At 44.7% G+C, this 26,969-nt stretch overlaps 3 protein-coding genes across 4 annotated transcripts; 1 reads left to right on the forward strand and 2 right to left on the reverse strand.

The window, feature by feature from the left end:
• Window positions 1-3,087: 3,087 nt before the first annotated feature.
• Window positions 3,088-7,811, reverse strand: LOC124058054 (cytochrome P450 1A1). Its single transcript, XM_046386899.1, has 8 exons — window positions 7,483-7,811; window positions 6,978-7,269; window positions 6,286-6,894; window positions 5,460-5,577; window positions 5,266-5,355; window positions 4,034-4,157; window positions 3,862-3,948; window positions 3,088-3,762 (listed from the first exon to the last, which is right to left on the reverse strand). Exons 2-8 carry the CDS (start codon window positions 7,245-7,247, stop codon window positions 3,480-3,482), a joined length of 1,581 nt encoding a protein of 526 aa, XP_046242855.1. The 5' UTR covers window positions 7,248-7,269; window positions 7,483-7,811; the 3' UTR covers window positions 3,088-3,479.
• Window positions 7,812-9,600: 1,789 nt separating this feature from the next.
• On the forward strand, window positions 9,601-16,259 carry LOC124058055 (aldehyde dehydrogenase 1A1-like). Of its 2 annotated transcripts, XM_046386901.1 has the most exons (14): window positions 9,610-10,026; window positions 10,963-11,114; window positions 11,752-11,856; window positions 12,071-12,211; window positions 12,327-12,456; window positions 12,547-12,608; window positions 13,158-13,286; window positions 13,490-13,603; window positions 13,722-13,824; window positions 14,443-14,627; window positions 14,707-14,871; window positions 14,973-15,130; window positions 15,270-15,344; window positions 15,680-16,259. In XM_046386901.1, exons 1-14 carry the CDS (start codon window positions 9,966-9,968, stop codon window positions 15,750-15,752), a joined length of 1,653 nt encoding a protein of 550 aa, XP_046242857.1. In that variant the 5' UTR covers window positions 9,610-9,965; the 3' UTR covers window positions 15,753-16,259. The 2 variants fall into 2 exon arrangements, with proteins under 2 accessions (XP_046242856.1, XP_046242857.1); XM_046386900.1 differs by having other exon boundaries at window positions 9,601-10,026; window positions 12,327-12,608.
• A 155-nt stretch (window positions 16,260-16,414) lies between these two features.
• tmc2b (transmembrane channel-like 2b) lies at window positions 16,415-26,091 on the reverse strand. Its single transcript, XM_046386902.1, has 20 exons — window positions 25,760-26,091; window positions 25,560-25,601; window positions 24,978-25,365; window positions 23,717-23,863; window positions 22,644-22,734; window positions 22,471-22,552; window positions 22,281-22,387; window positions 22,077-22,175; window positions 21,466-21,608; window positions 21,226-21,373; window positions 20,878-21,072; window positions 20,585-20,764; window positions 20,024-20,182; window positions 19,714-19,842; window positions 19,158-19,225; window positions 18,621-18,860; window positions 17,759-17,884; window positions 17,137-17,215; window positions 16,872-17,004; window positions 16,415-16,772 (listed from the first exon to the last, which is right to left on the reverse strand). The coding sequence occupies exons 1-20, from the start codon at window positions 25,803-25,805 to the stop codon at window positions 16,555-16,557; spliced, it is 2,820 nt and encodes a 939-aa protein (XP_046242858.1). The 5' UTR covers window positions 25,806-26,091; the 3' UTR covers window positions 16,415-16,554.
• Window positions 26,092-26,969: the final 878 nt, after the last annotated feature.

Consider the following 26,969-nt stretch of genomic DNA (forward strand, 5'->3'; position numbering starts at 1 on the left):
CAGACATGCAGAGTCGCTGTCCTATTGTTGTTGTTGTTGTTGTTTTCACATGGTTTTACTAAAATTAGGCAAACACAACTCTAAGGAGAGGGAGACTTAAAAAGTGCCAGAGCTTGCAGGGGAAAATATCATGTTTTTGTAATTTGTCATCAAATATGACAAAATGGCATCAAGTATCCTGGTGCTAATAGAGGGTTTTCTTTCATTTTCAGTGTTCAGTTGGTACTGTTTCTTTTATCAAACCATGCATAGAAGCACTAATCTAGCTGAGATGCTGTATATGCTGAGATCAACTCCAGTGTTCATTAGCTCAAACAGAAACTATCTGAGTCAGGGTTGCACATCAGTGCCGCTCGGGAGTAACAGCTTCTATAAGTAGACTGTCTTTTGTCTGGGCCCAATCTTAATTGTTCAGCATTTTTAATCTTTGCCGTGGGCCCCTTAGAGCCATGATTCCTGGCTTTTGCGTGCTGAGTTCTATTGGCTGCTTTAGATCAGAGGACGCTCAGCACATGTTCACTGTGATTTGTTATTCTTTGATGACGGCCGTGGTTTAAATCACACTGTGAGCTCTGTGGACTAGAACAAAGTGAGAGACAAAGACGCAGGGAGGACATGCAGAGGGGATCAGGGTTGATGAGTGGGCTGAGGTCTCATCCTCTTGGTGTGTTTTGTTAATTAATCAACACAAACCAATTTACCACCGTATACACACATGACCACACACAGGCAGTTTTGCACGTCAGTGAGAGTTGCAGTACTTCTTGACATGAGACCTTTGGCTGTAAAATGAAAACAAACAAATATGTTACCCGTGCAACACAGAAGTTATACATTTAAATTTTTATTTTCAAGCTATGAATATGACTTTATATGTTATGATATTGTTAGAAGCTAACATTCAAACCACCTTTTTTTACTTGTCAATATTTGAATATGTTATCCTTATTCTCTTATTTTCCTCATCAGAAAATCTAGCAAAGTCTGCGGACAATATTTGCTATGATGACAAAATTTGAATTAAACAGTTCAAGAGGTAATTTAACATGTCTTAAAGTTCTAAATAATTTTTGAAAGAAACTATGAATACCTGACAGTTATGATGCCCACATCCATGCTAGCTGCATTGTGAGGCTTTAAGCTAAATGCTAATGTTAACGTGCTAACCACAGGCTAAGTAATACATGGACAGAGCCTGCATGTCTGAAAAGTGAAGCCAATGCAGAAGTGCCTTAAACCTGCACTCTTTCCAATGGCCAGCAGGGGGCGCCTCCACTGGTTTCCAAAAGCTGTGTGTTTGTGATCTCAGTAAACAGTTTCCTGATGAGTTTGTGGTTTCAGTCACAAGTTTCAAGTCTACAAAAACCAAAGATGACGACGACTGTGGTACCAAACGCAAGGTTTTAGCATGTTGCTAATTAGTAGTGAGATAAAGTGCAGCTGAGGCTCATGGGAATGTCATCACTTTTGCAGCCATTTGGTCACGAACTAAAGTAAACGTGTGTAACTATCATGGCAGTTGTTGACACATTTTACACAAAAAAGCACAAATGAAAACCTGCTTCTCATCACCAAAATTATTACAAATCATCCCCTGAGACTCGTGACAATAAAAATATGTCCATTCTGCTATTGTTTTAGTGAACATGAAACATGTCGTAATTCTACATCTTCTCCTTTTCCTCACTGAAGAATCCAGAACTTATGAATATGCCGTTTTTTTAAAAGATTAACTACTGAACACAAGACATTTCTTACATCAATCAAAAGCCCATTCTGAGTTTATGTGAGCTTTGGAAATCAAGGATTTCCACATGGGCGGCACGGTGGTGCAGGGTTCCAGGTTTGAATCCCGGTCTGGGCCCTTCTGTGTGGAGTTTGCATGTTCTCCCTGTGCCTGCGTGGGTTTTCTCCTGGTTCTCCGGCTTCCTCCCACAATACCAAAAACATGCACATTAGGTTAATTGTCTGCTCTACATTGCCCCCTAGGTGTGAGTGTGAGAGTGTGTGGTTGTCTGTCTTTGTGTGTTGGCCCTGTGATTGACTGGCGACCAGTCCAGGGTGAACCCCGCCTCTCGCCCGTAGTCAGCTGGGATAGGCTCCAGCTCCCCCGCGACCCTGATGGATAAGCGGTATAGAAAATGGATGGATGGATTTCCACATCACACATGCATAAGTTGCCTATTGGACCACAGCTGCCATCCAAACCAGAGGTGATGTCACAAAATGAGCCGATAGGTCAGTGAGTTAAACTTAACGTGATTTAATGTGAGCACAGACCAACTTCAAAATAAATGTGAAAACAGCCTTCTAAACATGTTCAAACATCAAAGTGGGATGTGACTTTTACAGTCTTTAATGTCACTCCCAGGCATCCGTAAGGTTAGTGAAGTGCTACGGCTTCGATTCCCCGTGTCAGATTTAATCTCCTGTTGCAGGAGAGTAACAAAACACGAAGACTTTGTCTCTGTAATATGCAGTTTATCAGTTTATCAGGGACGATGAAAACACTGGATCCCTCAGTAGACTTTCCCTGGACAGATAAAAGTTTAAAAGAGGAAATACTGTCGTGAAGATAATTTTCTGACTTCACACTTCGATGTCCTCTTTACCTCCCTCAAAGACGCGAGGGACCCTATGAAATCTCAGTGTGTGGGAGGTCACAGCACTGATGGGCGAGGAGGAGGAGGAGGACGTTCAAAAAAGACGAGGGACGTGTATGTCTTAATATACATTTTTCGCTCCTCAGAGAGCCACTGAGGGAGACTTTGGAGAAGATGAATTCGCCTTGAAGCTACCATGAAAGAGGAGGAGGAGGAGTAAGGGAAGAGCGATAAGGACGGGAAGAAGACGAGGACACGAGGGGGATGAGAAGATGAAAGGAATCTGACTGATGAGGAGGAGAAAAGTTAAAGCGAGGAGAAGGAGGCAGAGGGCCAACAAGTGCCAGGATGAACCCTGCATGAACACAGTCTGAGGCCCACGGCGCCGATCGCCGATCTGAAACACCCCCTCCCTCCCTCCCTCCCTCCCTCAGTGTTACACTGTACCTAATAACTTAAGATAAAGGCCTTTAATGAGCGGCTGTTTTCAAGCTTGTTTCATTTTTAATGAGTTGGGACAGGAAGGCGGAGGGACCCTTTCAAAGTACGAGCACAGAAGCACTTCAAATGACCCTCGATTGTCATAAAAACTGTGTGCAATACAAACATGAAGTTAGTTCATGTTTAATACTATTACTGATTTCTAAAATCTTAAAAACACATTTGTACATACAGTATATTTCCCTTTTTGTGTGTACTTCAACACATTTGCAGAAACTCCTGTCTGTTAGCAATAACGAGAGGTAGGCCTACTGTATCTCTGTGGCTTCATTAAGGTTAGCCAAATATGGTGGCTAATAATAATAATTATAGGTATTATTAGTGTTGTTTTATTCCAAAACCTCCACAGAGAGTATCATTTGCTTTTTTATCAGTCTAAAACCTGGACGAGATGGTAATCCTGTATGGACGCGGTTTCATTGTCAGACCGAAGTCGGTGCTGAGATCCAGCTCCTGCCCTGGAACATTTTCAATACGCAGGCCGTGGAGCAGCGTGGTGAGGAAGACAAACATCTCCAGGCGGGCAAATCCATCACCGAGACAGCGTCTCTTCCCCATGCCAAAGATGAGAACCTTCTCTGTCAGCTCCTTGTTGAGGAGTCCTGATGGTCCCAGGAAGCGTTCAGGGCGAAATGTGTCCGGGTCGCCCCAAAGATCACTGGGACGAAAACACAAGAGTCAGTAAAGCAGTTACTTTACTGTCTAATGAAGTCTAATGAAATTCTGGATGTAGTGATGATAGCTTGCAATGACTCACATGTCATGATTGACTTGGTACTGGTTAATGAAGACACATGTGTCTTTGGGAATGAAATATCCATTCAGGGTGATGTTTCTCGTGGTGCTTAACGGGAGACCAGAAAAACCAGAAGTTTAAACAAAAATGCGCTCAACTGTAAACATGAATGTGATGGAAACTACTGTCTTACCAGTGAGGAATGGTAAACGGGACGTAAGAAGCATGACGAAACACTTCATATAAGAACGCCTCCGTGAAAGGCATCTTGGGCTTGTCTGAAAACCTGGGCAGTCTGGCTGTGCCGATGTGGTTGTCTAGAAGGAGTGAAAAAACACACCAAAGCCTGTTAGAAATGCATAGAAAACTGAGGAGCTCGGTTACAAGTCCAAAGTCAGGGTTCTTGATGAGACTTAATCTGCCTGAGGAACATGAACACGTTCAGCTGATGGCATCATGACTGGGTGTGAAGGGCTCAGTCGGTCAGCAGTTTGTGATCGGCTGAAGGATGTGACTACAAGGGCTCAGGAACGCTTTGTAAAACTCAGAATGATTGGACCCTGTGTTGAGCACACTGTGCATGGCAGAATAAGAGCTGGATTTAAAATGAACTCAAGTGACGAGTAAGTGAAGAATGTCACACTATGTGCGTTCAGTGCCTTGCGTGTTCCTGCTTTTGTGTCAGCCTGGAACAGCTTGCTAACCTTTCTGTCTTTCGGTCTTTCTCTGGCTGTTTGCGCCTCCCTCCCTCGTCCTGGTTCATCCTGTCTCCTCTTAGCGTCTCCCCCTCTCCCTCCCCCTCTCCCTCTCCCTCTCCCTCTCTCAGTGCCTCAGAACAGACAACACCAGTTCTGTCAACCCACAAAAGTAGCTCTGGCGTCAGCAAATTGGACTGATCTTTTGTGAGTTTCTCTAGTGGCTGTCCGGGAAGGGCACTCGGGTTGGCCATTGTTGGGTTCTTATTATGTTGAGTCTGCCTGAAATTGTGATACTTCCTAATAGACACATCTCTTCTGGCTGGTTGCTTCTGTCTGTGTCCTTAAAAAACATCTTTTATCTTTTAATTTTGAGTATTTCCACTTTCTGAAACTTCATGCTTCTACTTGAGGACAGTTCATGTCTGATAATGTTGTACTTTTTACTCCTTGATAATTTTAGTTGCTTTCAATGTTCTGATAAGCACTAGTTAATCAACTAATTTTCACAACAAGTATCAGTACTGTTACTTAAATAAACGAATATGTGACACCGACAGGCCCTCGCTGTTTCTCATAGCACAAATTCAGATAAGTTGTAGTCGGTAACGCTCTGTTAAGAGTTAAAGTTCCCCGTGGCTCCATTTATCTTACATATCCAAACAAAAAAAAACGTTTTTGTCCAGTATGGACAGCAGGGACTGGTCATATTTAAACACTGAGACAGTACCTATCTCCTGGTGTATTCTGTCCTGGATGGCAGGAAACTTGATCAGGTACAACAGGCTCCACTGTAAACCGGCAATGATGGTGTCAAATCCTTTAGGAAACCACAAAACAACACAGCCGCAGTGAAAAGAGTGAGCGTCTTCATCACTATGATCAGTTCAGCACTGTCATTCGTCAATTTCCCGCCAGTCTAACCTGCTCCGAAGATGTCAATGACGCTGTGAATGATCTGGGAGTCGGAGAGCATGTCCTTGTTTTCCTCTCTGTCCTCACAAAGTGCAATCAGAGCGTCTGTAATGTCCCGGATGCAGCTCTGCAATCACATGCAGACACATGAAATATGATATTTAACCTTGACTGTGTTTTTAAGCAGCTGTAGGGGGTTAAGCAGGAAAGAATCGAACACTTTAAAGGCAATAATCATGGACGAGACAGTAATCAGTTATGGTACGACGCGTGTCTTCCAGTGGGGTGCTAATTCCTAATTAGAGTGCGTGCGAACATTTTAGCCACTCTGCACAAAGACAAAGGTCCCTCCCAGGGAACTTGTTTGTTATGCTTTTGGCTACAGTTGCACTCACAGCTACTACTGTATGAGTGCAATGTCGGATTAAACAGCGGACGACAAATTAGTGGGACAGATCTAAAGAAACCAACACTTACAGACGTGTCATCCAGCACGTTAGGCTGTCCTGAAAATATTCTGTTTGTGTTCTGTGGTCACTGAGCAACACGCTGGCTTCGATTAAGATAATATTCAGACCGGTTGATTGACTGTTTGAGGTTTCTTTTTCTTTTTTCTTTTTTTTTTTGAACATCTACTTAGAAACATGAAAATGATTCTTCTACTTAACTTTTCTTGGTAACCCAAACCCTACAGTTGACCTTCCAATGAAATAGCTCATATACAAAGCTCAAAAGTGCAGAGAAGTTGATTTTGATGATGTCTCATCCTGCAAAACAGCAACATGTGATCCTGCTTTTCCTTGCGATTCCACAATGCGTCTGCTGGCCTCCTTACCTTGTCAAAGGTGTTGATGTGATCCTCGATGCTTCGCTCCATGAATCCATTCATCCTGTGGATGTGCTGGACCATCTTCCTCAGAGATGGACTTGGAAGGTAGCGGAACACAGGGAAAAAATCAGCCAGGTTCCCTGCTGCAAAGATCCTCAGCACCTCGTTGTTGATGTGAACAATAGTGAGGAACTCCTTGTCATTGTAGTCATACCTTTTCCCGAAACAGAGGGCACAGACAACATTCGCCACTGATGTTACCAGGGGCATCACCGGATCAACGCCCGTCACCTCCCCTTTAGCAGCAGCCTGTTCCCGAATCACCTCCACCATCTCAGCTGCCTCAGCACAGACATGTTCCTCCAGCAGGCAGGTGGATCCGGACCCTCGGGGCTCAGCCTGGGAGAAAGACCTGAGGGCGTTTTTGCACAGCTTCTTATGGAGCTTCCAGGCTGGTCCATATTTCTCACTGAAGGTCATACTTGTCCCGTTGGCCACAGCAGAAAAGGTGAACAGGTCGGGTCGCCCAGCAAAAGCTTCTCCCTGCCGAACCAACGCCTGTCTGATGGTGTTGTATCCACTCAGGACGACAACGGTCAAAAAGCCCAGACGCATCTGGAGTGAAGGAACGAACAAATGACCGAGTGAATTAACGAATCCTCTGTTCATCTAAAGCAAACACATTTTACTGTACGTACCTTGAAAACGTCGCCATATTGGAGCCTCAGGCGAGTTAGAGAAAGATGAATCTGGTCCCCCATCTGGAGCAGATTGCCGATGAGAGGCCACGGCGTGGGCCCAGGAGGAGGGGGGTATTTTGTGTGGTCTAGCTGAGAGTAATGCTGGTGGCTTTTTCGACCCCTGAGGGCCATCAGGAGGAGGGTGAGAAGGCACAGAGCGACAGTGACACTAGACAGAGAGTCACAAGGGTTCTCCTTGATGGGCAGAGTCCCAAACGTCAGTCTCATCTTGGCAGGTAAACTGCAAATACTGAGAAAGCGAGAGAGTTAAACTACAAAGCAGGTAACAGTGAAAACCGGTCCATAAGTGGAAAAAAATATTTAAATTATTCTAATCAAGAAGATGTGACTGGTGTGACTGGAGAGGATTTTTCTTCACAAAAAGTAAGCAGTAGATTCCTAACAGGACAAATGAAGAAGGAAACAAACAAAACACCGAAAGCAGTTTTGATCAAAATCTCACCATGCAGTATCTTCTGTAGCTTTGATGTAAAATAAAAGATGTTCAGAGCTGCTGACAGAGATCCGAGCAGAGACCCGATTACTCGGCAGGCAGAAGTCTGAGGTCTGACTCTCAGGAGCAGTTCAGGACGTCCCTTTCAGCAGCAGCAGCCGGGCCCCCTGCAGAGGGAGCTGCTGCCCGCTCACAATAGAGACGTGCTCGTGGCGACAAACTTGGCTCGAGGCGAAGGACGAGTCTGACCAGGCAGACCGGTGACTGCATCGGCCCCTTTGACCGCAGACCAGAACCATTCACAACGCTGGCCCCTCCTCTGCGGTTCCCCCTGTCCCTCACGGAGTTGGAGACTGTTTGTTGCCACAGTGCACTGCTTTTAAAGTGTTTTCAAGGGCTTAAGTGCTGTGAAACGTGTTTCTGAATATGCACCAATGGAAAAAACCAACAAAACAAAGACTGTAAAACTGCACCAAGACCATCCAGCAAATATTTGATAAATCATTCGGTTCTCACTTTGAATTCAGGACGTTTATTTGCACTGAATAAAACACTTTGATATTAGTACTTTTATTTCAGTAAAGAATCTGAGTACTTCCTCACACCTTTGGTTCACAGACCCCAGAATTGTTTTGCAGACCATGTGATTTCAGTAATATGTCACAAGGGGGCGCTCCTCATCTGCTAAGATTGACCCAGTGTCCCCCAGTTTGGACTGGGGTTAAGAAATCAGGCTGCTGCAGTTTGCTGTTGACTTGGTCATACACATCATTACAGGCATGACACTTCAAAATAACAGGAAGAGGAACACACTGGTTTACAAAATAAAAGTTGAAAAATGCTGCAAAGAAATCTTCACACTGAAAGGCTTAAGCTTCCGGTAAAAACTTATAGTGGTGTATTTATACTTTGAACAATACTTGTCAGTATTAGTTACAAAGTTCAAACTTTTGTTACAGCACAAACAAACAGGATGGACAGAGAGATTTATTTCTCTTTCACTCGTTCTTTTGTTTTATTTACCTTGTGGCCTCTAATCTGATAATCAGAGCTTTTTGTTTCTCTTTTGTCTCCAAGTTCCCTCTCTCTTCTCTCTTTTTTCTCCACCTTCTCTCATGTCTTCTTCATCTCTCACTCTCCATCGTTCATTCCTTTCATTCTCCTTTCTTTCTCGCTCTCCACCCAGCCGTCACTTTAGCTCAGGCTCAACTGTGGGACACCCGGTGCTGTCAGGCCGAGCGACAGCTCCTTTGACCCAGTGGTCCACGTCCTCTCCGGGCTGAGGCGGGTCCGGCCTTGTCATTAGGTCTGGCAGACTGAGCCGACACACACACACACACACACACACACACACACATGCACGCTGACTGAGCCAGACTTGATGGTGAAGTGTCTACAAGGAGCATGTGTTGTTTTTCATTCAGCCACACACTGAATGTCAAAAACGTGTGTGTTTTGATCAGAAGTGAACATCTGTTGTAATCACTTATAAAGACAATTTTTTGAGCTAGACGAGCAGAAGATCTGAGTGCTGAGAAGAGTTCAAATCCAAACGCTCCACCTTCATGGTTGAAGCTTCAAGTCAAGTGCGTGACACATTAGTGTGGGAAGGTGGGTCTCCACTGCTCTTCTGCTGATCTTTCCATTGTTTAACATGGGTTAATTACAGAGGTTGTACAGTCCCTGGGGATAATTCTCAAAGGGTGTGTGTGTGTGTGTGTGTGTGTACAGCCAAGATCAAAATAGGCGCACCAGACAAAGTTATGTGATCGCATTGTTCCCGGGAGACAGTGAAGCAGCAGGAGGCCTCTTATCAAAGCAAACATCTTCCCAATTACGTCTGCCTGCATGTGCTGCACAAGGACACAAAGTGATGCAGTGAAGCAACGTGAGCATCAAGTGGTCATCAGTTCATCACCACGGAGCGAGGAGTCCAAACGTTTGGCTTTGTGTCACGCTTCAGCTCACACAGCAAAACACTCCTCTTCATCAGGTCATTGGAAGTCTGTTTGTGTTTCTGTGAGAAACCTGAGAAGAGAGATGATACTCCTGAAAACAGATTGCGTAGGAAAGAGTGTTTTAGTATAGAAATGAAAGTAAAGAGAATGAGACAAAAGCATAGGACACGTTTTTAATCTTATCGTTAATAATTAATGGATTAAAAATACAACAGGAACAACAGGAAAAGGACGTCATAGCCTCGAGTTATTCATGAATCTGTTTATTAACCACGAGATTTCCGTACAATTTAAAGACTGCGCTTCGTGGTCAGTGCGCGCGCCTGCCTCGCGGCGCACGTGGGGTGAACGGGGAACTTAACGGGGATTGGTTCCGTGTGAACGGTGATCAGCGCGTGCAGCGGGTCCTCTCGCAGGGCGGACGGGGACTCCCGGTGCGACGGGACGTGATGCAGCGCTGAGTGCGGCAGGTATTTAAAGCTGCTCGGCGGCTCCGCGCTCCACTGACGCCCACAGGAGGCTGACAGCTGCAACATGCCCGTCACCGGAGCGCCAGCCCGCCAGCCCGGAGCCAACTCACCGCCACCTTCCTCAGGTAAGAGCAACCTTTTCAAGACCTGAGCAGCCATCATGGGGACCAGGCGACTGGGAGAACCGCATTGTGGTGTGGAAAAGCTACAGCTGCCAGACACCTTTGAGTCCGGATTGAAACTTTATCTTAAATACTCAGCACGAACCTTCTTAAAGAGCTGCTGCCTTTTCAGTTTCCCTGTTCGCGTTTTTATGTTGTCTTTCTTTCATTTTGTTTTCATGTTTTTAATGCAAAGCACTTTGAACGGAATTTGTCTGTGAATTAAACTTGTCTTCTCGGGAATTAAATCAAAATTAAATGAACAATTTAGCAAAGTTCTTACCGCCTTTACGATATTTTTAATTCATTGCAACGTGAATTGTTAAAATATCAAGTATGCTGCAAAAGTCAGTCATTTTGCAGGCCTAAAACTGACGACAGCTCTGTGATCAGAACCACATTACAGAAAACAAAACGCTTAAATGCAAACCTAAATCAGTACACACTGTGACGGGTTTCTATAGCATGTTAGTGCGTAGTTGCTGTTTCTAACAATATAATCAAGTTTAGAGTTTTCTGGCAGATACCATAAGGCACACCTCTGCCCGCATGCTGCTGTTCTTCTCTGTCCAAACGAGGTCAGACCGGTCCAGAGCTCAGAGCCAGCCCGACTTTACGGTGCCAGTCGTGACCCCTGACCCCGTGGTGTTACCCTGCTCACAATGCCAGTACCTCATTTGGCACAGTGTCCCTCCACTGGGTCGGGATGGCAACTTATACACGGGGTTATGATGAAACACGAAGGGAGATATTCTCGCTCAACGATCCAGACATTAACAGACGCACACACACACACACACACACACACACACACACACACTGCAGTGTGTATGGGTAAACACAGAACAGCACACGCACGAAAACGAGCTCCAGTGGGCTTCCATTTGTTGTATTTTTCAGAGGGAAAGTATGCCAACATGAACTCCCAGCCCGAGCAGCAGCAGTCCGGTAACGGGTGCGACCACCAGAGTCCAAACCAGAACCACAAACTACAGCCTGAGACGCAGGCCCTGCCCATGCCGATCCCAGACCCCCCCATTCAGTACACGGAGGTAAGACACGCGTCAAAGCTCTTCTTCATCAGTTTGTTCCACTTGTTTCAGTCCGTTACTGTCAGCCATTTCCACCTTTTATGCACGTCTGCTTTAGCTCTTTCACAATATTTTCCCATCCTGTTAACTGTTTGTTTCTGCTGTTTCTGACGCACTGATGCATTCATCTGTTGCTCTTTACCTCAGGAAGTGAAGTCTTGATCGGAATTCTGTCTGATATGAATTTTAAGAAATTTGAAACAAATTGAGTATTTTTTTTTTTTTGTGCTTATCCTAACCAGGGGCAGCTTTCTGAATCGACCTGCCGATAACTGGTTCATGGCTTCAGTTTAGGATTAAAAAATGTGGTGTGTCAGCTTGTAATTAGAGGAGAATGGAAATGTGGTTTTAACGAGATGAACCAAGACAAACGTGGGACAGTATTTACTGGCCCTTGAAGCTAAGTACCTGAAAATACCACAAGCAGATGCATCTCATAAAAATATCAGAGCAGGCAGAAGCACTCTCACGAAACACAGCTTATTAATTTCATCAGCTGAAGCTCTGGCCCACGTGGGAGGAAGCTGTCGTGAAAACGCACTTTAAGGATCTGTTTGTGTGCGTGTTACTCTTCTCTGATTCCCGTCTCATATCCCAGTTGTTCATCAACAACGAGTGGCTCGAGTCCTGCAGCGGGAGAAAGATTCCAGTGTATAATCCTGCCACGGGGAAGCTGCTGTGTGAAGTGGAGGAGGCCGACGCTGTGAGTGTATCACACACCGCCAGCAAGTCACATGTGCTCATCATGTGACATGTTTTTCCCCATTAATGGAGCTCCGAGTGAAGTTCTTCCTGATCCGGTTCGAGGGTCTACTGAGAGTCTCATGTTCTCTCGATGGGCTTTTGTGATTTGGAGCTGTTTAAAAAGGACGTGACTTGATGTTTGTAACCACCTCCTCCACTTGTACCTCCTGTAGGACGATGTGGACAAGGCAGTGCGGAGTGCCCGAGCCGCCTTCCAGATGGGGTCACCGTGGCGGTCCATGGACGCCTCAGACCGAGGTCAACTGCTCAACAGACTTGCTGACTTGGTGGAGAGAGACCGACTCCTGTTGGCGGTGAGACCCACACAACACAATAAATCCTCGCTGAATATCGCTGCACAGACTGAAAGATCTGCATGAAGTAATGGTGCTTGTGTACCAGTTACTGTGTTTTTTGTTTAATTCCTAGACACTAGAGGCTCTGGACGCTGGCAAAGTGTTTCTCATGGCGTATTTTGTAGATCTGATGGCCACCATCAAAACCTTGAGATATTATGGAGGCTGGGCAGACAAGATTCACGGCAAAACCATCCCTATAGGTGAGCTGCCATCTTTTCAGTGTCCGTCAGCTAGCTTTAAGTGTGCTCAAAGCTATCGTGAATTAACTATTAATGCTTTTTTATTTTCAGACGGAGAGTATTTTACTTACACACGACATGAGCCCATTGGAGTTTGTGGTCAGATCATTCCTGTGAGTAGAAAAACTAATTCTGTAGAGACACAAGAGAGACGGCAGACACAGCAATTAAAAGCAAAGGAAGAAGAAGGTCCTCGGAGCGCTGGTCTCCTCCGGCTGCTCTGCTTAACATGTTTAATGAATAAGTTCAGTCAGCTGCTTCACGTCTAAAACCATCACCCTATAAATGTATTTAAACGGACCACTTTGAGGTGAAAACCTGCAGCTTGGACAATGAAAATGGAGGCAAAAATAGAATTTGCACGCTAAAAAAAGCTCCCATGAACATTTTGTACCTCCATGTGAGGTTTCAGCCAAGAGCCCTTCTTCAGACAAGTCCGAACATGGAGGTACGAAATGTTCACGGGAGTTTCATCTTGTGTGTGAAGTCCTCATCCTGTTTGGATGTCTGAGCTTTTTGTAAACTTTTCAAAGTGTTTGACATAACCAGAATATTTTGTGCATCTGTGCATAACTCGTCGCAAAAGGAAAGACAAACATTTATCTTAGCCGTTAATACAAGCTGGCCGTGTTTGCTGCAGCTCAGATGTGTTCCTCCTGCAGTGGAACTTCCCTGTGATGATGTTGGCGTGGAAGATTGCTCCTGCTCTGTGCTGTGGGAACACCGTAGTCATCAAACCCGCTGAACAGACCCCATTATCAGCCCTGCACATGGCTGCGCTCATCAAAGAGGTACATGGGTTATTGTTGGCCCCCCCAGCCGCCGACTATGATATGAGAACAAAGAACATGTGGACAAAGGCCATAAACCTGCTTTCAGAAATCGCAGAGAACATCGCAGCTGTAAAAGTAGAAGTGGCATTTAAGGATGTTAGTTAAAGATGAGTTTGTGCGGTGGTTGTTATTAATCCCTCCCTCCGTCTCGCCGCATTCAGGCTGGGTTTCCTCCTGGAGTGGTGAACGTGGTGCCGGGTTACGGTCGGACAGCAGGCTGTGCCATTTCCCACCACATGGACGTCGACAAAGTGGCCTTCACGGGATCTACCGCTGTTAGTGTCTGTTGAAAAGAGCAGGTGTCTCATGTCTTGTTTTACCGCTTTTATTTGTCTGACCTCCTTCACTCTCATGTCGCTGTGCGTCTCGCACTGTCGTGTCGTTGGTTGCCAGGTGGGGAAGCTCATCCAGAAGGCTGCAGGCGACAGCAACCTGAAAAGGGTTACACTCGAACTCGGTGGAAAAAACCCAAATATTGTCTTCGCTGACTGTGACTGTGAGTATAAGTTTAGGAAATGAATTGCTTTATAGTTACTTGTGAAGCCGTGTGTGTTTTTACGTGCGTTATTCTTTGCACTATCGATGAGGACAAAATGCTTTAAATTTAATAAAAATACAAATGAAAACGTCAACAACAGTTTACATAGACACCAAAGCAAAGTTTAATATGTGTTAAAGGGACAGTTCATGATTTTGTCCACCTTCTCTTAAACATAATGGAGCTCGATAGCACAAAACTCAACAGCCGTGTCTCTTTCAAGACATCATAACCCGGTTATTCAAGCTAATCCACAGACCTTGTCGTGAAAAGGTTCACTTAGGAACTATTTTCTCTCGACTGAACTCGAAGGACAAACAGCACTTACAGGTAGGATGAATTCGATTGTGGGGTGAAACCGTCTCTTTTACAGGAAGACAGCAGGCTGTATTTGTAAAGAATTTCCACCACAGCACCGACAGGCGATGAGGTTCAGTCATGTGAATTATTAGGTGCAACATAAATGTGCCTGGTAGCAAATGAAGGTCAAACAGGAGCTTTACTGCATCACCCTTTGTGCTTCCTGTTAGCAACTTCCTGTGGCTGCAGCTCTTCAGACTCATGTCTGTTTTGCAGTGGAGTACGCGGTGGAGCAGGCCCACAGCGGTCTGTTCTTCAACCAGGGTCAGTGCTGTCTGGCTGGATCCAGGGTGTTTGTAGAGGAACCCATCTACGAGGAATTTGTCCGCCGCAGTGTGGAGAAGGCCAGATCCAAAGTCCTGGGAAACCCCTTGCAGCCAGGTGTTGACCAGGGACCACAGGTACAGGATGCAGTTAAGCTGCTTTCTTCATTTGATGGACTGTCAGAGAGAAGCTGATTAGAGCTGCCTTTGTGTGCAGATTGACCAGAGGCAGTTTGATAAGGTAATGGAGCTGATCGAGAGCGGGAAGCGTGAGGGAGCCACGCTGGAGTGTGGGGGGTCCGCGTGGGGTCAGGAGGGACTCTTCATTCAGCCCACCGTCTTCTCAAATGTCACAGATGACATGCGCATCGCCAGAGAAGAGGTACTGTGTAAACCAGAAACACCTGCACAGACACAACCACAGCCAATGACACACCTGACCAACACGTGGATCATCTGAGCCCTTTCTCCTCCTGTGCTCAGATTTTTGGTCCAGTGCAGCAGATCTTGTGCTTCCGCAGCGTCCATGAAGTCGTCCAGAGAGCCAACGCCTCACACTACGGCCTGGCAGCAGGAGTGTTTACCAACGACATCGACAAAGCGCTAACGGTCTCCTCTGCTCTGCAGGCCGGCGTGGTCTGGTACGGATCAAATCCTCTCAAGTTCATCTTTGGCAGTCCAGGTTTTGGCAGCTTGCGAAATAAGACTTTAATTTTATTCTCATCTTGCCACATGTTATTGTCTTTGTGTAATTTGGTGAAAATGTGTGTGTGTTTTTAGGGTCAACTGCTACAATGCCATGAGTGCTCAGTGTCCCTTTGGTGGCTTCAAGATGTCTGGAAATGGGAGGGAACTGTGAGTGATGTCACTGTATGTTATCTCAGGTGTTGCATGGCTCAGAGGTGCAGAGGGGGGGGGGGGACCTTTTTTCAGCCCCGAGTAGCGTCTGTATGGGCCAGTTGTGGCAGGCAAAATCCAGGTCAAAGAAAGTCCAGCGATCACTCGCTTAGCGCTGTGGGCCCATGGTGATCACCCTCAGTGGGTCTCAGGTCCTTGTTGGTGCTCAAAGCATATCAACAACCTTTTATACTCATGGTATTTATGTGCTATGTCAAAAAACATTATCACATGTTTTTGTAGCAGTTATTCCTCATGTAATCAGTGGTGCTTTTGCTTTTGTTTTGTTTCAGAGGAGAATACGCTCTTCAGGAGTACACCGAGGTCAAGGCGGTCACCATCAGACTCTCGCAGAAGAGCTCATAATGCCGTCCTATCACAGGACGGACGTTTCCCTGCCACACCGCCACACACATTTTGCAATACTCACATGGCATCAGGAACATTTATTCCTGACAGGTACTTCTATTTTATTTTTCAGCGTCTTATCAACACTGTGCTGACTTCCATGTGTGTATGTTCCTGTAGTGCTCCGTTTCATATGTACTGGACAGTTTAGTGGACAGCATGCTTTCTACTGTCGCGTCTCGTTTGTGCTTGTTAGCTTAGGGAAGCTTGTTTTTGTTCATATAGCACTTTGCCAGAAAGGAATTACTTTAATAGGTGTGATACAAAAGATAGAAACACATTTTACAGACTATTTACAGGGATTTCCAAATGAAATCAGTAAAAATGTTTGCCCACAGTAGTAACCAGTAAACCTGATTGCAATGCAGTAAACATGATCGTGCTCATATCTGTATACGACAAACTTCTGCGCTGTGTTTTGTGCATTTTGTTGTAGTAAAAACAAATTGAACTGACGCATCTGTGTCCACTGTCACAACTCATGTCCACCTCCAAACATTAGACGAGGCTTTCATTTTTTTCCTGTGGTGAATTATCGTTGATTAACTAATTGGCATGTGTCAAGTGTCATGCTTTTCACTGAGGCAAAAAATGTTTATACCTTAATGTAGTTTAATGGAGTTTTTATCAGTCAGCCAATAACATTTAAAGAGTGGTACCTGCACGTATACTGTGACTGCACTGGTCATGTTAACAGACCCTCGCTTTTTTGTGGTGAAGTGTACGTATCGTCTAGATTTCAGTCCATGAATCATGACTCTTATTGCCTTGGAGGCCCAGCCCGACCCCTTCCTCTCCCAGGCCCAGGCTGAGGCCCCCTGGCATTTCCAGGAGGCCCCCTTCTTGGCCCTGGGGCGCGGGTCACTGGAGCTCTGGGGTTTGGGGCAGCCAGTGACACATCCTTTTGGAGATTAACCCCTTTCGCTGCTGCACCTGGCTTCGTTTTGGAAGACTTGCTGCCCTTCTCAATTACAACATCTGAAAAGTGAGATGGAGAACAGAAAGAGTGGTGAGAGCAGTCGGATGCCAATTGGCTGATAGTGTGCAATAAGGGAAATCGTGTGTGTGTGTGTGTACCAGGTGGGGGAGGCTCTTCCTCCGGGGTGGGAGGCGGGATTAGAGATTTGTTTGGCAGCAGGTCCTCCAAGTCTTTCATCACTTGATTAGTGCTGTCCTTGTTGTTCCTGCGGTTCTTTTCCTCATCGCGAGCCTAAAGTGTCCAGCAACAAGACAGGCAGTCATCTGTTTGATTGAATCTTGAACAAAGGAGATTTAGAAAAAAAAGAGGCAAACAAGAGAAAGAAAACAGAACTTTGAAAACACAACAAGAAAACACACTGACCATCTGCATCTTCCTCTTAAGGTCCATGTTTGCTTGTTGGTATCCCTTTGACACTGCATTCAGGTAGTAGATGGCCAACCTGTGACACAGCATTTAAAGCCCCTGTAAACCTTACAACAACAGGCGTTGGACACAGAGTTATGTGTCTTTAGTTTAAATGATCAAACACACACTGATTCTGCCAGTTTTAAACTAAAAATGTGTCTATTTTAGGCCAAAAAGTGAGAAAACACGTTATGTAGCATTTGAACATTTCTGACTTTGGTGCCCCCTTGTGGTGGCATCAGACAAGACACAGTGGGAGACAGCAAGCCATACCACTGTGTTGCCTCAGACAAAATGTTAGACCACCAGAATAATTTAAAATTTGCTTTAATCAAATAAAAAGTCTAAACATAGACTGCTTATGTATTGGTAGAGTGTAGAGAAGCCTTCAGTCAATTTAAAGAATCATAAATAAATAAATTTCCTTATGAGGTCAATTATTCAGGGAATTTTTGAAAGCTGAGTTTATAATATTAGTTCAGTGCTTAGTATTTAGTTTTCCCTGAAAAGCACAACATTTCACCTTTAAATTTGCTTCTCTTCACTGTTTTTCACGTGGTGTTTAAATGACGCTTACACCATGAGGAGCACAGCAGGCATGATGAGTCCAGGGTTGGTGGCATATGTAAAAATGTTCCCAATGAAGGCCGGCAGATCCTGTTCTATAGTCTCCATGATCACGTTGTACATCTTCTCCTGGCCACTGGAGGAAAGACACGGACCACATACAGGAAACTTTATCTGATCTTCGGATATAAAGAGTCAAGCACAAATGTGCGTGAATGACCCGCCAGGCGACTGCAGACAGAAAGCAGCTCGTAAATAAAGCAAATAAAATGAAGCAGTCTGCGTGTTTGCCCTTTAGTCTGTTTGGGCTGCAACATTATGAGAAAGGTATGGTATGATAACCTCACTGCAATCTAGTAGCGATGCAAGAAATGTTCGTTGTGTTGAACGTTTAATAAATGGATGCAAAAGAGGAACATGAACCTGCAGCAGCTGCAAAGATTCAGATCCACAGCTAAATGATTATTTCTTTTATCAGTTGGTCGAGCAGCTGTGACATGATGATCGATTAACCATTTCATCGACATTTTTCTTCTTCTTAAATGTCAGGATTTGCTGCTTTTTTGTTATGTCAGTGAATGAAAAAAATCTTTTTTGGGTTTTGGATTGCTGTTTGTGTTACAGCACGGCAAGGTACAACATTTGCTGTGTCATGCTAACATTTCATGCTATAAAGTAGATCCTATTTCACAGTAGGCGTGCCGTGATATAATCATAACATCATGAGAATAATCCAGCACTTCTTAAATAATTTCTGTTTCTGTTTTATCTTTTCGCGGTCGCCCACCATAAAACAGAGAAAAGAAGAACTATTCATGAGCTGTCAGGACAGTAATATTAAAGTGACCATCAGTCTTGTTGTCTCTACTGACCTGAATGGCCCACAGTCGAAGGACGGCGACAGGGTCATGATGGTGTAGACGACAGGCAGCAGGCTGAGGAACAGCACGAGCAGCAACAGGCCCATGTAGAAGTTATTGGACTTTGAGGCCTTGAAAACTCGTTCATGAGGAACGTTGCAGCACATCACGGCCCAGCACTGGTAGTACATGGAGGTGAGGAGACGCAGAACGTTCAGACCCACCAGACCTGGAGCGTAAAAGGCTCCCATCCTGAAAACAACAGCAAGGTTAGCGGCATGGTTTCAAAAGCACTCCATCATCAGCCATCTTTGATATTAATCCACTTGAATAAAAATAAAATAAGTGTTTTAATGTAATTAATTAGAGTCACTTTTGCAGCCATCTGGCTCCAGCATCAACAGTCAAGCAAATGAAAACACTGCACACTGGCACATTGGAGACACACAGCAGAGAAACATGAGCTCATCAGTCTGCCAATAATCTCATTAGAGTAATACAGAAAGAGACAGAAAATAAAATCAACCATGCAGATGTGGAGCAATTCACCATATCATTCCTTGATTGAAGACGAGCCCCAGCACATTGCCACTGATGTCAAACTCTCCATATGAAGGCTGGAGTCAACAACAACAACAACAACAACAACAACATGATTAGCATGCTCACCTGAATTAATAAAAGCCAGGTCGGGCACACTTTGCTCCTGTCTCCATGTCTCTCTCTCGCTCTCTGTAATTAAGTTCTCTTTGCAGAGTCCTGTTTCACTCAATGTTAGGGCTCAGCTGTCTTGCCAGATGTCATTGTATGGTATCAGGTTGACTTGGATCCAAAACGAAAACTGTGCTGTACTCACATGGTGGTCCATAATAGCTGAATGACGTGGTAGCTGTACGACGGTGATGTCAAAACTAATTAAACCCTCTTGAAATTCACATTTAGCCATAAGATTGCAGATACAAAAGGTGCAAAAGTTACATTTAATGTTATGTAAGGCGGTTTACAGGACACAAGGCAATGAGTGGTGTTTTGTGACTAAGCTTAACCAAACAAACAGTAACAAACACACATAATGCACACAAAGTCACACACTGCCAGCACTCACAAATCCGGCCTCCAGGTCCCAGCACCAGCAGTAGTTCAGGAAGCGGACGATGACGGCCCGCGCAAAGTCACCAATCAGGATGGTCAAATAGGTCACCTGAATGTCGGACACGATCAGCTTCACAAATTCCTGAACAGCACAGGAAGCCAACGAGAAAGAAGCACAAAGATTAGGAACAAATACGACCCTGACCGGTTAAATCATCGGGCCTCTTCTGTTCGATTTGGGGGAGGAAGGAAGGCAAACTGCTGACTGTGAACTTTATCTGCACCCACACGTGTGGGCAACAGCATGACGAACCCATACTGACTATTCCCACTGCAGTCTCCCAGCAGGGTCCTCTGATGACGTCGGCCGGGTGCACAGCTGGAGGAGGCACATCTGTCGTGTTGAAGAAGGAGCTGTAGTTGGCGAAGTACAGACTGGAAGCCCATTCAGTGGCGTTCTTGATCGCCTTCTCGCTCTCCAACTGAACAGCAGAGAACAAATTCATGTCTCTGTGTAGCACAGTTCACGCAGGGAAATGTGTGCTTTGTAGGCTGGGTTTAAAGGAGCAGTTCTACATTTTGGGAAATGCTCTTCACTTTGGATCTTCACTCTGCCTTAAAGATAAGTTCAGGCATTGACCTCCAAACCTTTGGAAAGCTGCGAGTGTAAATGCCGTCACAGTCAAAGCAAGCCAGGGATGTAGTTATTTTGGTCTTAGATCATTAGCTTTCTAGGAGAATTAATTTTACACATCAGAAGCCAGAGTAAACACAGAAGGTCTCACAGTGCTCAGTGAAGGTTCAAGGCAGAAAAAAGTATAAATACAATACAATTTATCACACCTGCCCAGAAGCGGGAACTGACACACGTGATATTTTCATACCTTGGCAGTAACTTCATCAAACAGGGCGAAGAGAAAAGTGTAAAGGTTTCCCAGGAAGAGGGCAAAGATTCGTCCCAGCTGCCACTTGAGGGCAATACGAGGGTGATAATCTTCCAATTCTGCGATGGTTTCAAACAGAGGAGGACACACCAGCCCGAGCAGAGACATCACAAACTCCACCTGACGCATTGGACAAAAGAGGGAGGGTTTACAAACCCCATCACTGTGCTCACGTTCGAGCCTTAACTCTTCCAATGATAATCCGAACTCGAAAGTGTTTAATGTCCACATGCCTCATTCTTTTCAAACCAGGAGAGATTCTCTTTATTCTGCTTTGCGAACTCTTGAGAACGTTTCACCACAAAGTAGATGAGGTATCCGCTGCCCCCGAGACACGAAATGATCAGGAAGTTTGCCAGAACCCTGAGGAACCGCCGGAGATGGATGTTCTCATCTTTCTGGTTTTCCTGCTCATCCACGATGGATTCCTGCAGTGGGGCAGAATTGCCTGTAGTCAGTTTAATTGCACACCCAAATAGTGCAATCTCCATCCTTGTATGTTTAACACATTTTTTGCTTTGTATTTGTGAATCTGGGCACACACACACACACACACAACTCAAGCACACACACCTGCTAACCTTGAAGCTGGTGGTAATGGAGGCGTACTTATTGTCTGCAGTCTCGGGGTTTCCTATCAGGTAGTCCCAGCTGGTGAACATCTTCCAGCTGAAGATGAACTCGCCCTCCTCTGCACCGTCTCCTCCTTCATTTGAGTTGCGAGCCATCCTGAGAAAAGAACAACCGGCAACCAGAAAGACCAGATGAAAAACGCCCAAACATCCCTGTGTGTCTGCCTGGATTTCTGAGTCTTGACTTACGTTCTTATGACAACCATCAGGCTGTATCCAAAGATGCCGACGCCGACCAGCAGGTATGACAGGGGGAGTCTGAACTTCAGCACCCCGATTGTTGGCTCGTTGTTGTAGTACCCATAGAACAAAAAGGAGTACTTGCAGTATCCCTGTAGGTGAGGTACACAGAGATACTTATAGACACATATTACAATAAATTACACTCCATTTAGGAAGTTAAAACATTAGTACAATAAGTTAAAACAGATCAGTGCAAAGTCACGCGTACTAGCGGATACCCGATCCAATATTGTTGGCAATAATGGAGGCATCACTGGTAGTGGTACGGCATAACCCTAAGAATGTATTAGGTATAAGCATTTGATCATAAACCAAAGTAAGGGACAAAGCAAACCTGTTGACCTGATGATGGTGATGGAGGAACAGTCAAGGGGTCACCAGAGTTATTAGGATTCATCCTCTGGTGTGACAAAATGTCATACTTACAGGATTCCATGGCTCTTCTGCATAGATTTCTTTTAGAAATCAATTGTAAATATCATCCACCGATACTATTCAGATCGGCACACTTGGTCAGTTATGATAAATAAACTGATGTATAAAGCTGAGGTCCTCACCCCAAAGTCAAAGAGCACAGCATAGTCCATCGCCGTTTCCTGCTCCTCTCGAGGCACAGTCTTCCTGGGAATGGAGCCATAGGGGAGACCCATGAGGATCTAAACACAGAGGACAGGGACGGAGGTGAGAACAGAGACAGCTGAAAACACGTCTGTTGCAACAGGCAGGTGTTATGCTAACATGTGTTATGACAAGGGCTGAACCTCAGGCAACATCACCAGGCCAAACATGAGCCCAAACAGGACCAGATTCAGACCGTACATCCACCTCAGGAAAATAAAGTAGGAGGCCACAGATGATCCAAAGTGACCTGTGATTAGAAAAACAAAGATTCAGTAATGCAGTGACAGCTTGTTGGATACAGTAAGTACTTAATGTCTCAGTGGTACCAACTTTCTACTTCCTTTATCTTCCTCTCCCAGGGTATACAGGCGGTTTTGAAGTTCTCAAAGTCGCGTTTAAACTTGATTAGTTTCTGAAATTTTAAAAGTTGAAAGTGGTTGCTTCCATAATGTCATCTTCATTGTAAAGTCGCAGCTTTAGGTGTTGCAGAATGTGCAGGTTACCTTGGACATCATGACTTTGAACGCATACAGCTTCCGGCCTCTTCCTTTGCCAAGAGCTCCTTCGAATTTTTCAACAAACTCCTGGGCCTCCCTGTTGGACCAGCCGGAGAAAACACCCCCCCCCCTCCAGTGAAATCAAGTGCACGATATCCAATTGAAAAGCACAAGCTGCCTGCCTAACCGATGAATGAATTAGTTAGTGGCAACAGGATGAAAATCGACAGGTTTTGGATGACTTGACCTGATCGACCTGATCGATGGTGCAACGTACATCGTAAGAGGAAGACTTGGCAAGCAGCAGGTCAGTCGGCCACAACAACATGCATTAAACAGTGTCGAGCTCATGAAAAAGTCAAGGCAACCTATCGGGTTCCCACTCTGATCTGTACATACAAAACATATACACACAGTACACACACACACACACACACACACACACACACACTAACCTACACAACTCCCAGCTTTGTAGCTGGCAAGGCAGCTGCTGGTGTTTATCACACAGAGAGGAAGATGTTTAACGTGCTGAACTACTGCCAGACTTGTGTTCTGCTGTTTTCCAAGAGTTTTATACATGACGGCCTTCATGTGTCTACTGAGAGACCTCACAGAAGGGGGATTTTCTACAACTATGTAATGCCTGGATCTCATCATTTTCAGGGTTTTGCAAAGGCTGCGATTTCCTGTTTATCCCATGAGAACATCCAGCATCCACTTTCCTGAAAGCACTATGGCTTTCAGTGTCTTAGGAAACCTGCGCTGACATTTTCAGAAAACCACTTCGTGTCTGTCCAAAGTGATTCAGACTTTCCGCACATCGCTGATAAAAAGAAGTGCCAAAGCAGCAATGAATAAGTTTTAATAACGCAGAATCAGCATCACATGTGCATGACATGAGTGATGGTAGGCTTTGAGGAAAGAGATCATAAGAAATAGTCAGCAAATAACAAACAAGCAAACCGAAACAAGCACAAAGAACGAAATGCAGGAACAAAAAAAAAAACAGAAATTACAAGCAAGCAGGCAGAAGAGGCGAGTAAAAGTTGGCCACTGTTTTTGGTTTCTGTTTTTACTTGAGCACTACGAGTCTCCTCTTCATGCGCCAGGGTTGGTTCCTTAGTGTGGCGATCAGTTTCTTCTTCTCCTCCACCTGTTCCTTCAGGGCTTCGATCTCTCCCTCCGACAGCGATTCTTCATCAGACTCAGAGGACGAAGAAGAGCTGATAAAGGGACAAAGACGTGTCATGGCTTTGACAAGGCCCTGCAGGACGTAAACCTCCAGCATCAGAAAATTCACTTCCTCAGGAGACTCTTAAAAATCCATCCACTTTAGATCTGATCTGATCTTATCTGACACAGAAATCAATATTCAATTCAGCATTAATTATCAGCTGTCATTTTATGTTTTTAAAGGCATATTGAATTATGTGAGAAAAGGCAAAGATGTACATGTTATGTCTTAGTGTTTGTTATTTGAGATTTATTATGTGATGAGACGATCCTTCAGAAGGTTCTGGGCTGTTTGTCCCCTGCTGTCTGATCACATCTAAAGGCAAAAGTGTTGAAAAATGAAGGCATTTTTTAATTAAATGCATAATGGATTTAAAATGAGTTCTAAAACTGTGAAAAGTCAAGTGAAAGTCAAAACTTTGCAGGACTATAGTGACAGGCTACAGGCAGGTGCTCCTTAACAATTTATTTTACCTTCCATGTAGTTTCCAAAAGCGTCAATGAGGTTTTAAACAAATAAATTTACCATATTAAATTATTTGAATCTGCATGTATGAGAGTCATGGTATACATGTGAGTTTTTCCACCACAAACAGTCAGAAACCTCCAAACAGTTTGGACATGCAGTATCTGCCTTTGTTTTAAAGGCAAATAACAGACAAATGAAGTTACACCATCCACCACAGCAACCAAAACTGAATTGTATGCCTTTTGTGAAACATCCAATAGGACGATGAGAGAACCTTTTCTGTTGGAAGATCGTCATACTTCATACGAAACACAATGCATTACCTTAATGCGACACACGCGGTTGATGATGCATATAAAAACCAGGATCTTCATTAAATGTTTCACAGACTAATCGTGTCTGACTGCTGATCTGCCACATTAAAAATCAAACCGAAAGACTGCAAAGCCACATGTTGGCCTAAATCGTGTGTTGAAATAACACTGGCGTCATTTCCACTCTGCTAATGCTTCATCTCCCTGAGCCCACAGCCTCATACGAGCAGAGTCTGTGGGGGTGAGACTGCATGGACAGAGCCCATCCAGGTGTGTGGAGCATGCAGGTAGGCGAGAGACGGCTCTCAGAGAATACTGCACCTGCTCAACTTCCCATTCTTCTTTTTCTTGTCCTTTTCACCACCTTTATCCTTTATCCCTTTAACATTTCCCTTCTTCTCCTTATTCTGCTCCTCCTTCTCCTCTTTGGACGCAGCTTTCCCTCGTTTTTTCCTTCTCTGTTGGTCTTCTTCGCTCTCCTCATCGCTCTCCTCCTTCGCGGCTTTCCTCCTGGAGGCTTTGGAGCTTTTGCTTTTCACGCTCCGGTTGTCGTCCTCATCGTCTTCGTCGCTGTCCCGGGGTTTGGCCTTCTTCCTTTGTCCCCTTTTCCTCGGTGCTTCATCCTCCTCTTCCTCTTCATCATCGCTGACCTGTTTGGTTTTACGTTGTGGTTTGGCTCTTCTGTTTTTACTTCTCCTCCTGGCCTCATCTGAGACAAACATACATTTGAAACGGAAAACAAATAAAGAACAAGAATCCCCTGAAACTGTTCCAGTCAGAGTCTACAAAAGAGAAAACTTGGTGAAAACTTGTAAATAATCTTTCCGATGAGGGTAAACACGCCATCAGCCTCTTCTTTTCAATTCATGAGGAGCAAACAAACACTTGATCCTGGTGACTCACCTTCACTTCCACTGTCAAGCACGGCATCAACCTCCATCCCAACTGTGCACATGGGAAAGGACAAAAACAATTAATGGTGTAAATCTCTCGGCGAGTATATTTTTACCATTTAAGAACAACTTTGATCAAATATAATTAAAAGGCAAATGTTTAAAGCTGAGCATAAACTGCTCTTTTCAGCATGAGAAACATCATCTCACCATCCTCCACCTTAATTACAGCTTCGTTTTTCCTCTTTGGAGGCATCTTTGTTGTGTGTCCTTTAGCTTTTTCTGCCCTTCTTTTCTCCTGTTACTCCTCTGCTATTCACTTCTGCCTCCCCTCCATCCATGAGTTACTCAACACGAGCGGCCGGTACACTTGTGACGGTCCTGTGTTAAAAAGCCAGAACACACACACACACACACACACACACACACACACGGGAACAGGTGTGCCTCTGTTTAGGTTCTTCAGAGACTGGACTCCTTGACAACCGTCCGTCCATTAGATGCTAATCAGTAGTCTGGGGAGACAAAAATCAGACAATGGACTTGTCAATCAAAATGTTAATCAATATTCGACTGGAGCGAAAGAAGCTCATATACAGTCAGCATGAATTAAATAATGGCTAACAACTTGCATGACTGTCATATGATGTGTGTGAATATACGAGGAAACCAAAAACTGATGATTGGACAGCAGTTGTGGCTCCGTAAGGAGACACCACAGTAAATGTAGGCATAAAGGTCAGCGCCCATTAAAGTTAGATGAAATCTTAAGTAATCCTGAGTGAAGGGTGAAATGAGCCCCTGTTTAAATACTGTGCACGGCCAGAGTTTACCTGTTGGAAGCCTGTCATTTTAAAGATCAATATAATTACGGTTGTTTGGAGCAGGAAAAAGCTATAACTGATAAATCGCCTCACATCATCCCCGCATATGAGCCACTAATGGAGCCAAGTTCAGCCGATATACGAACATATATCCAAATATATGCAGAATATATGCTGCATGTCATGCTGCCATGTATATATATAGATAGATAGATAGATAGGATATATATGTGTCATATATGACACATATATATCCACATATATGCCACAGTCAGGTGCATATCTATATACCATATATAATGCCGATATCTCACTTTATATCTCAATGATGTAATGTGCATATATGTTCAAACAAAATGTATTTATGATTGTACTTATTTTAATTCAATGCAGATCATCTATCATCAACTCGATCCACACTGCGGCGACGGGCGAACTACCGACTCATAAAGCCGAACCGACACACCCGGCTCAGAGGGCTGTAGGGCTCGAAAGTGTGACGTAGCGGAGTGGGAAAACCGCAATGCATTGTGGGCTTTGTGGGCAACTGAAAAGTGTGTCGAAGCCGGCTGCATGCGTGACGCTGCTCTTGTGCG

The sequence above is a fragment of the Scatophagus argus genome, chromosome 4 (genome assembly GCF_020382885.2).
Source record: "Scatophagus argus isolate fScaArg1 chromosome 4, fScaArg1.pri, whole genome shotgun sequence".
In the NCBI taxonomy this organism is placed as follows: Eukaryota; Metazoa; Chordata; class Actinopteri; family Scatophagidae; genus Scatophagus; species Scatophagus argus.

Bases quoted from the DNA above. Each gene is read 5' to 3' on its own strand.
- LOC124058054 (XM_046386899.1), bottom strand. From the start codon at position 7,247: ATGAGACTGACGTTTGGGACTCTGCCCATCAAGGAGAACCCTTGTGAC. The intron at 4,158-5,265 runs GTACTGTCTCAG...CACTCCTTCTAG, and splicing joins CAGAATACACCAGGAGATAG to ACAACCACATCGGCACAGCC. The intron at 3,949-4,033 runs GTAAGACAGTAG...TCTCCCGTTAAG, and splicing joins CCGTTTACCATTCCTCACTG to CACCACGAGAAACATCACCC.
- LOC124058055 (XM_046386900.1), top strand. From the start codon at position 9,966: ATGCCCGTCACCGGAGCGCCAGCCCGCCAGCCCGGAGCCAACTCACCG. The intron at 12,609-13,157 runs GTGAGTAGAAAA...TTCCTCCTGCAG, and splicing joins TTTGTGGTCAGATCATTCCT to TGGAACTTCCCTGTGATGAT. The intron at 13,825-14,442 runs GTGAGTATAAGT...TCTGTTTTGCAG, and splicing joins TGTCTTCGCTGACTGTGACT to TGGAGTACGCGGTGGAGCAG.
- tmc2b (XM_046386902.1), bottom strand. From the start codon at position 25,805: ATGCCTCCAAAGAGGAAAAACGAAGCTGTAATTAAGGTGGAGGATG. The intron at 25,366-25,559 runs GTGAGTCACCAG...TGTTTGTCTCAG, and splicing joins GCTTGACAGTGGAAGTGAAG to ATGAGGCCAGGAGGAGAAGT. The intron at 22,735-23,716 runs GTAAAAACAGAA...CTGGTCCAACAG, and splicing joins AGGAGACTCGTAGTGCTCAA to GGAGGCCCAGGAGTTTGTTG.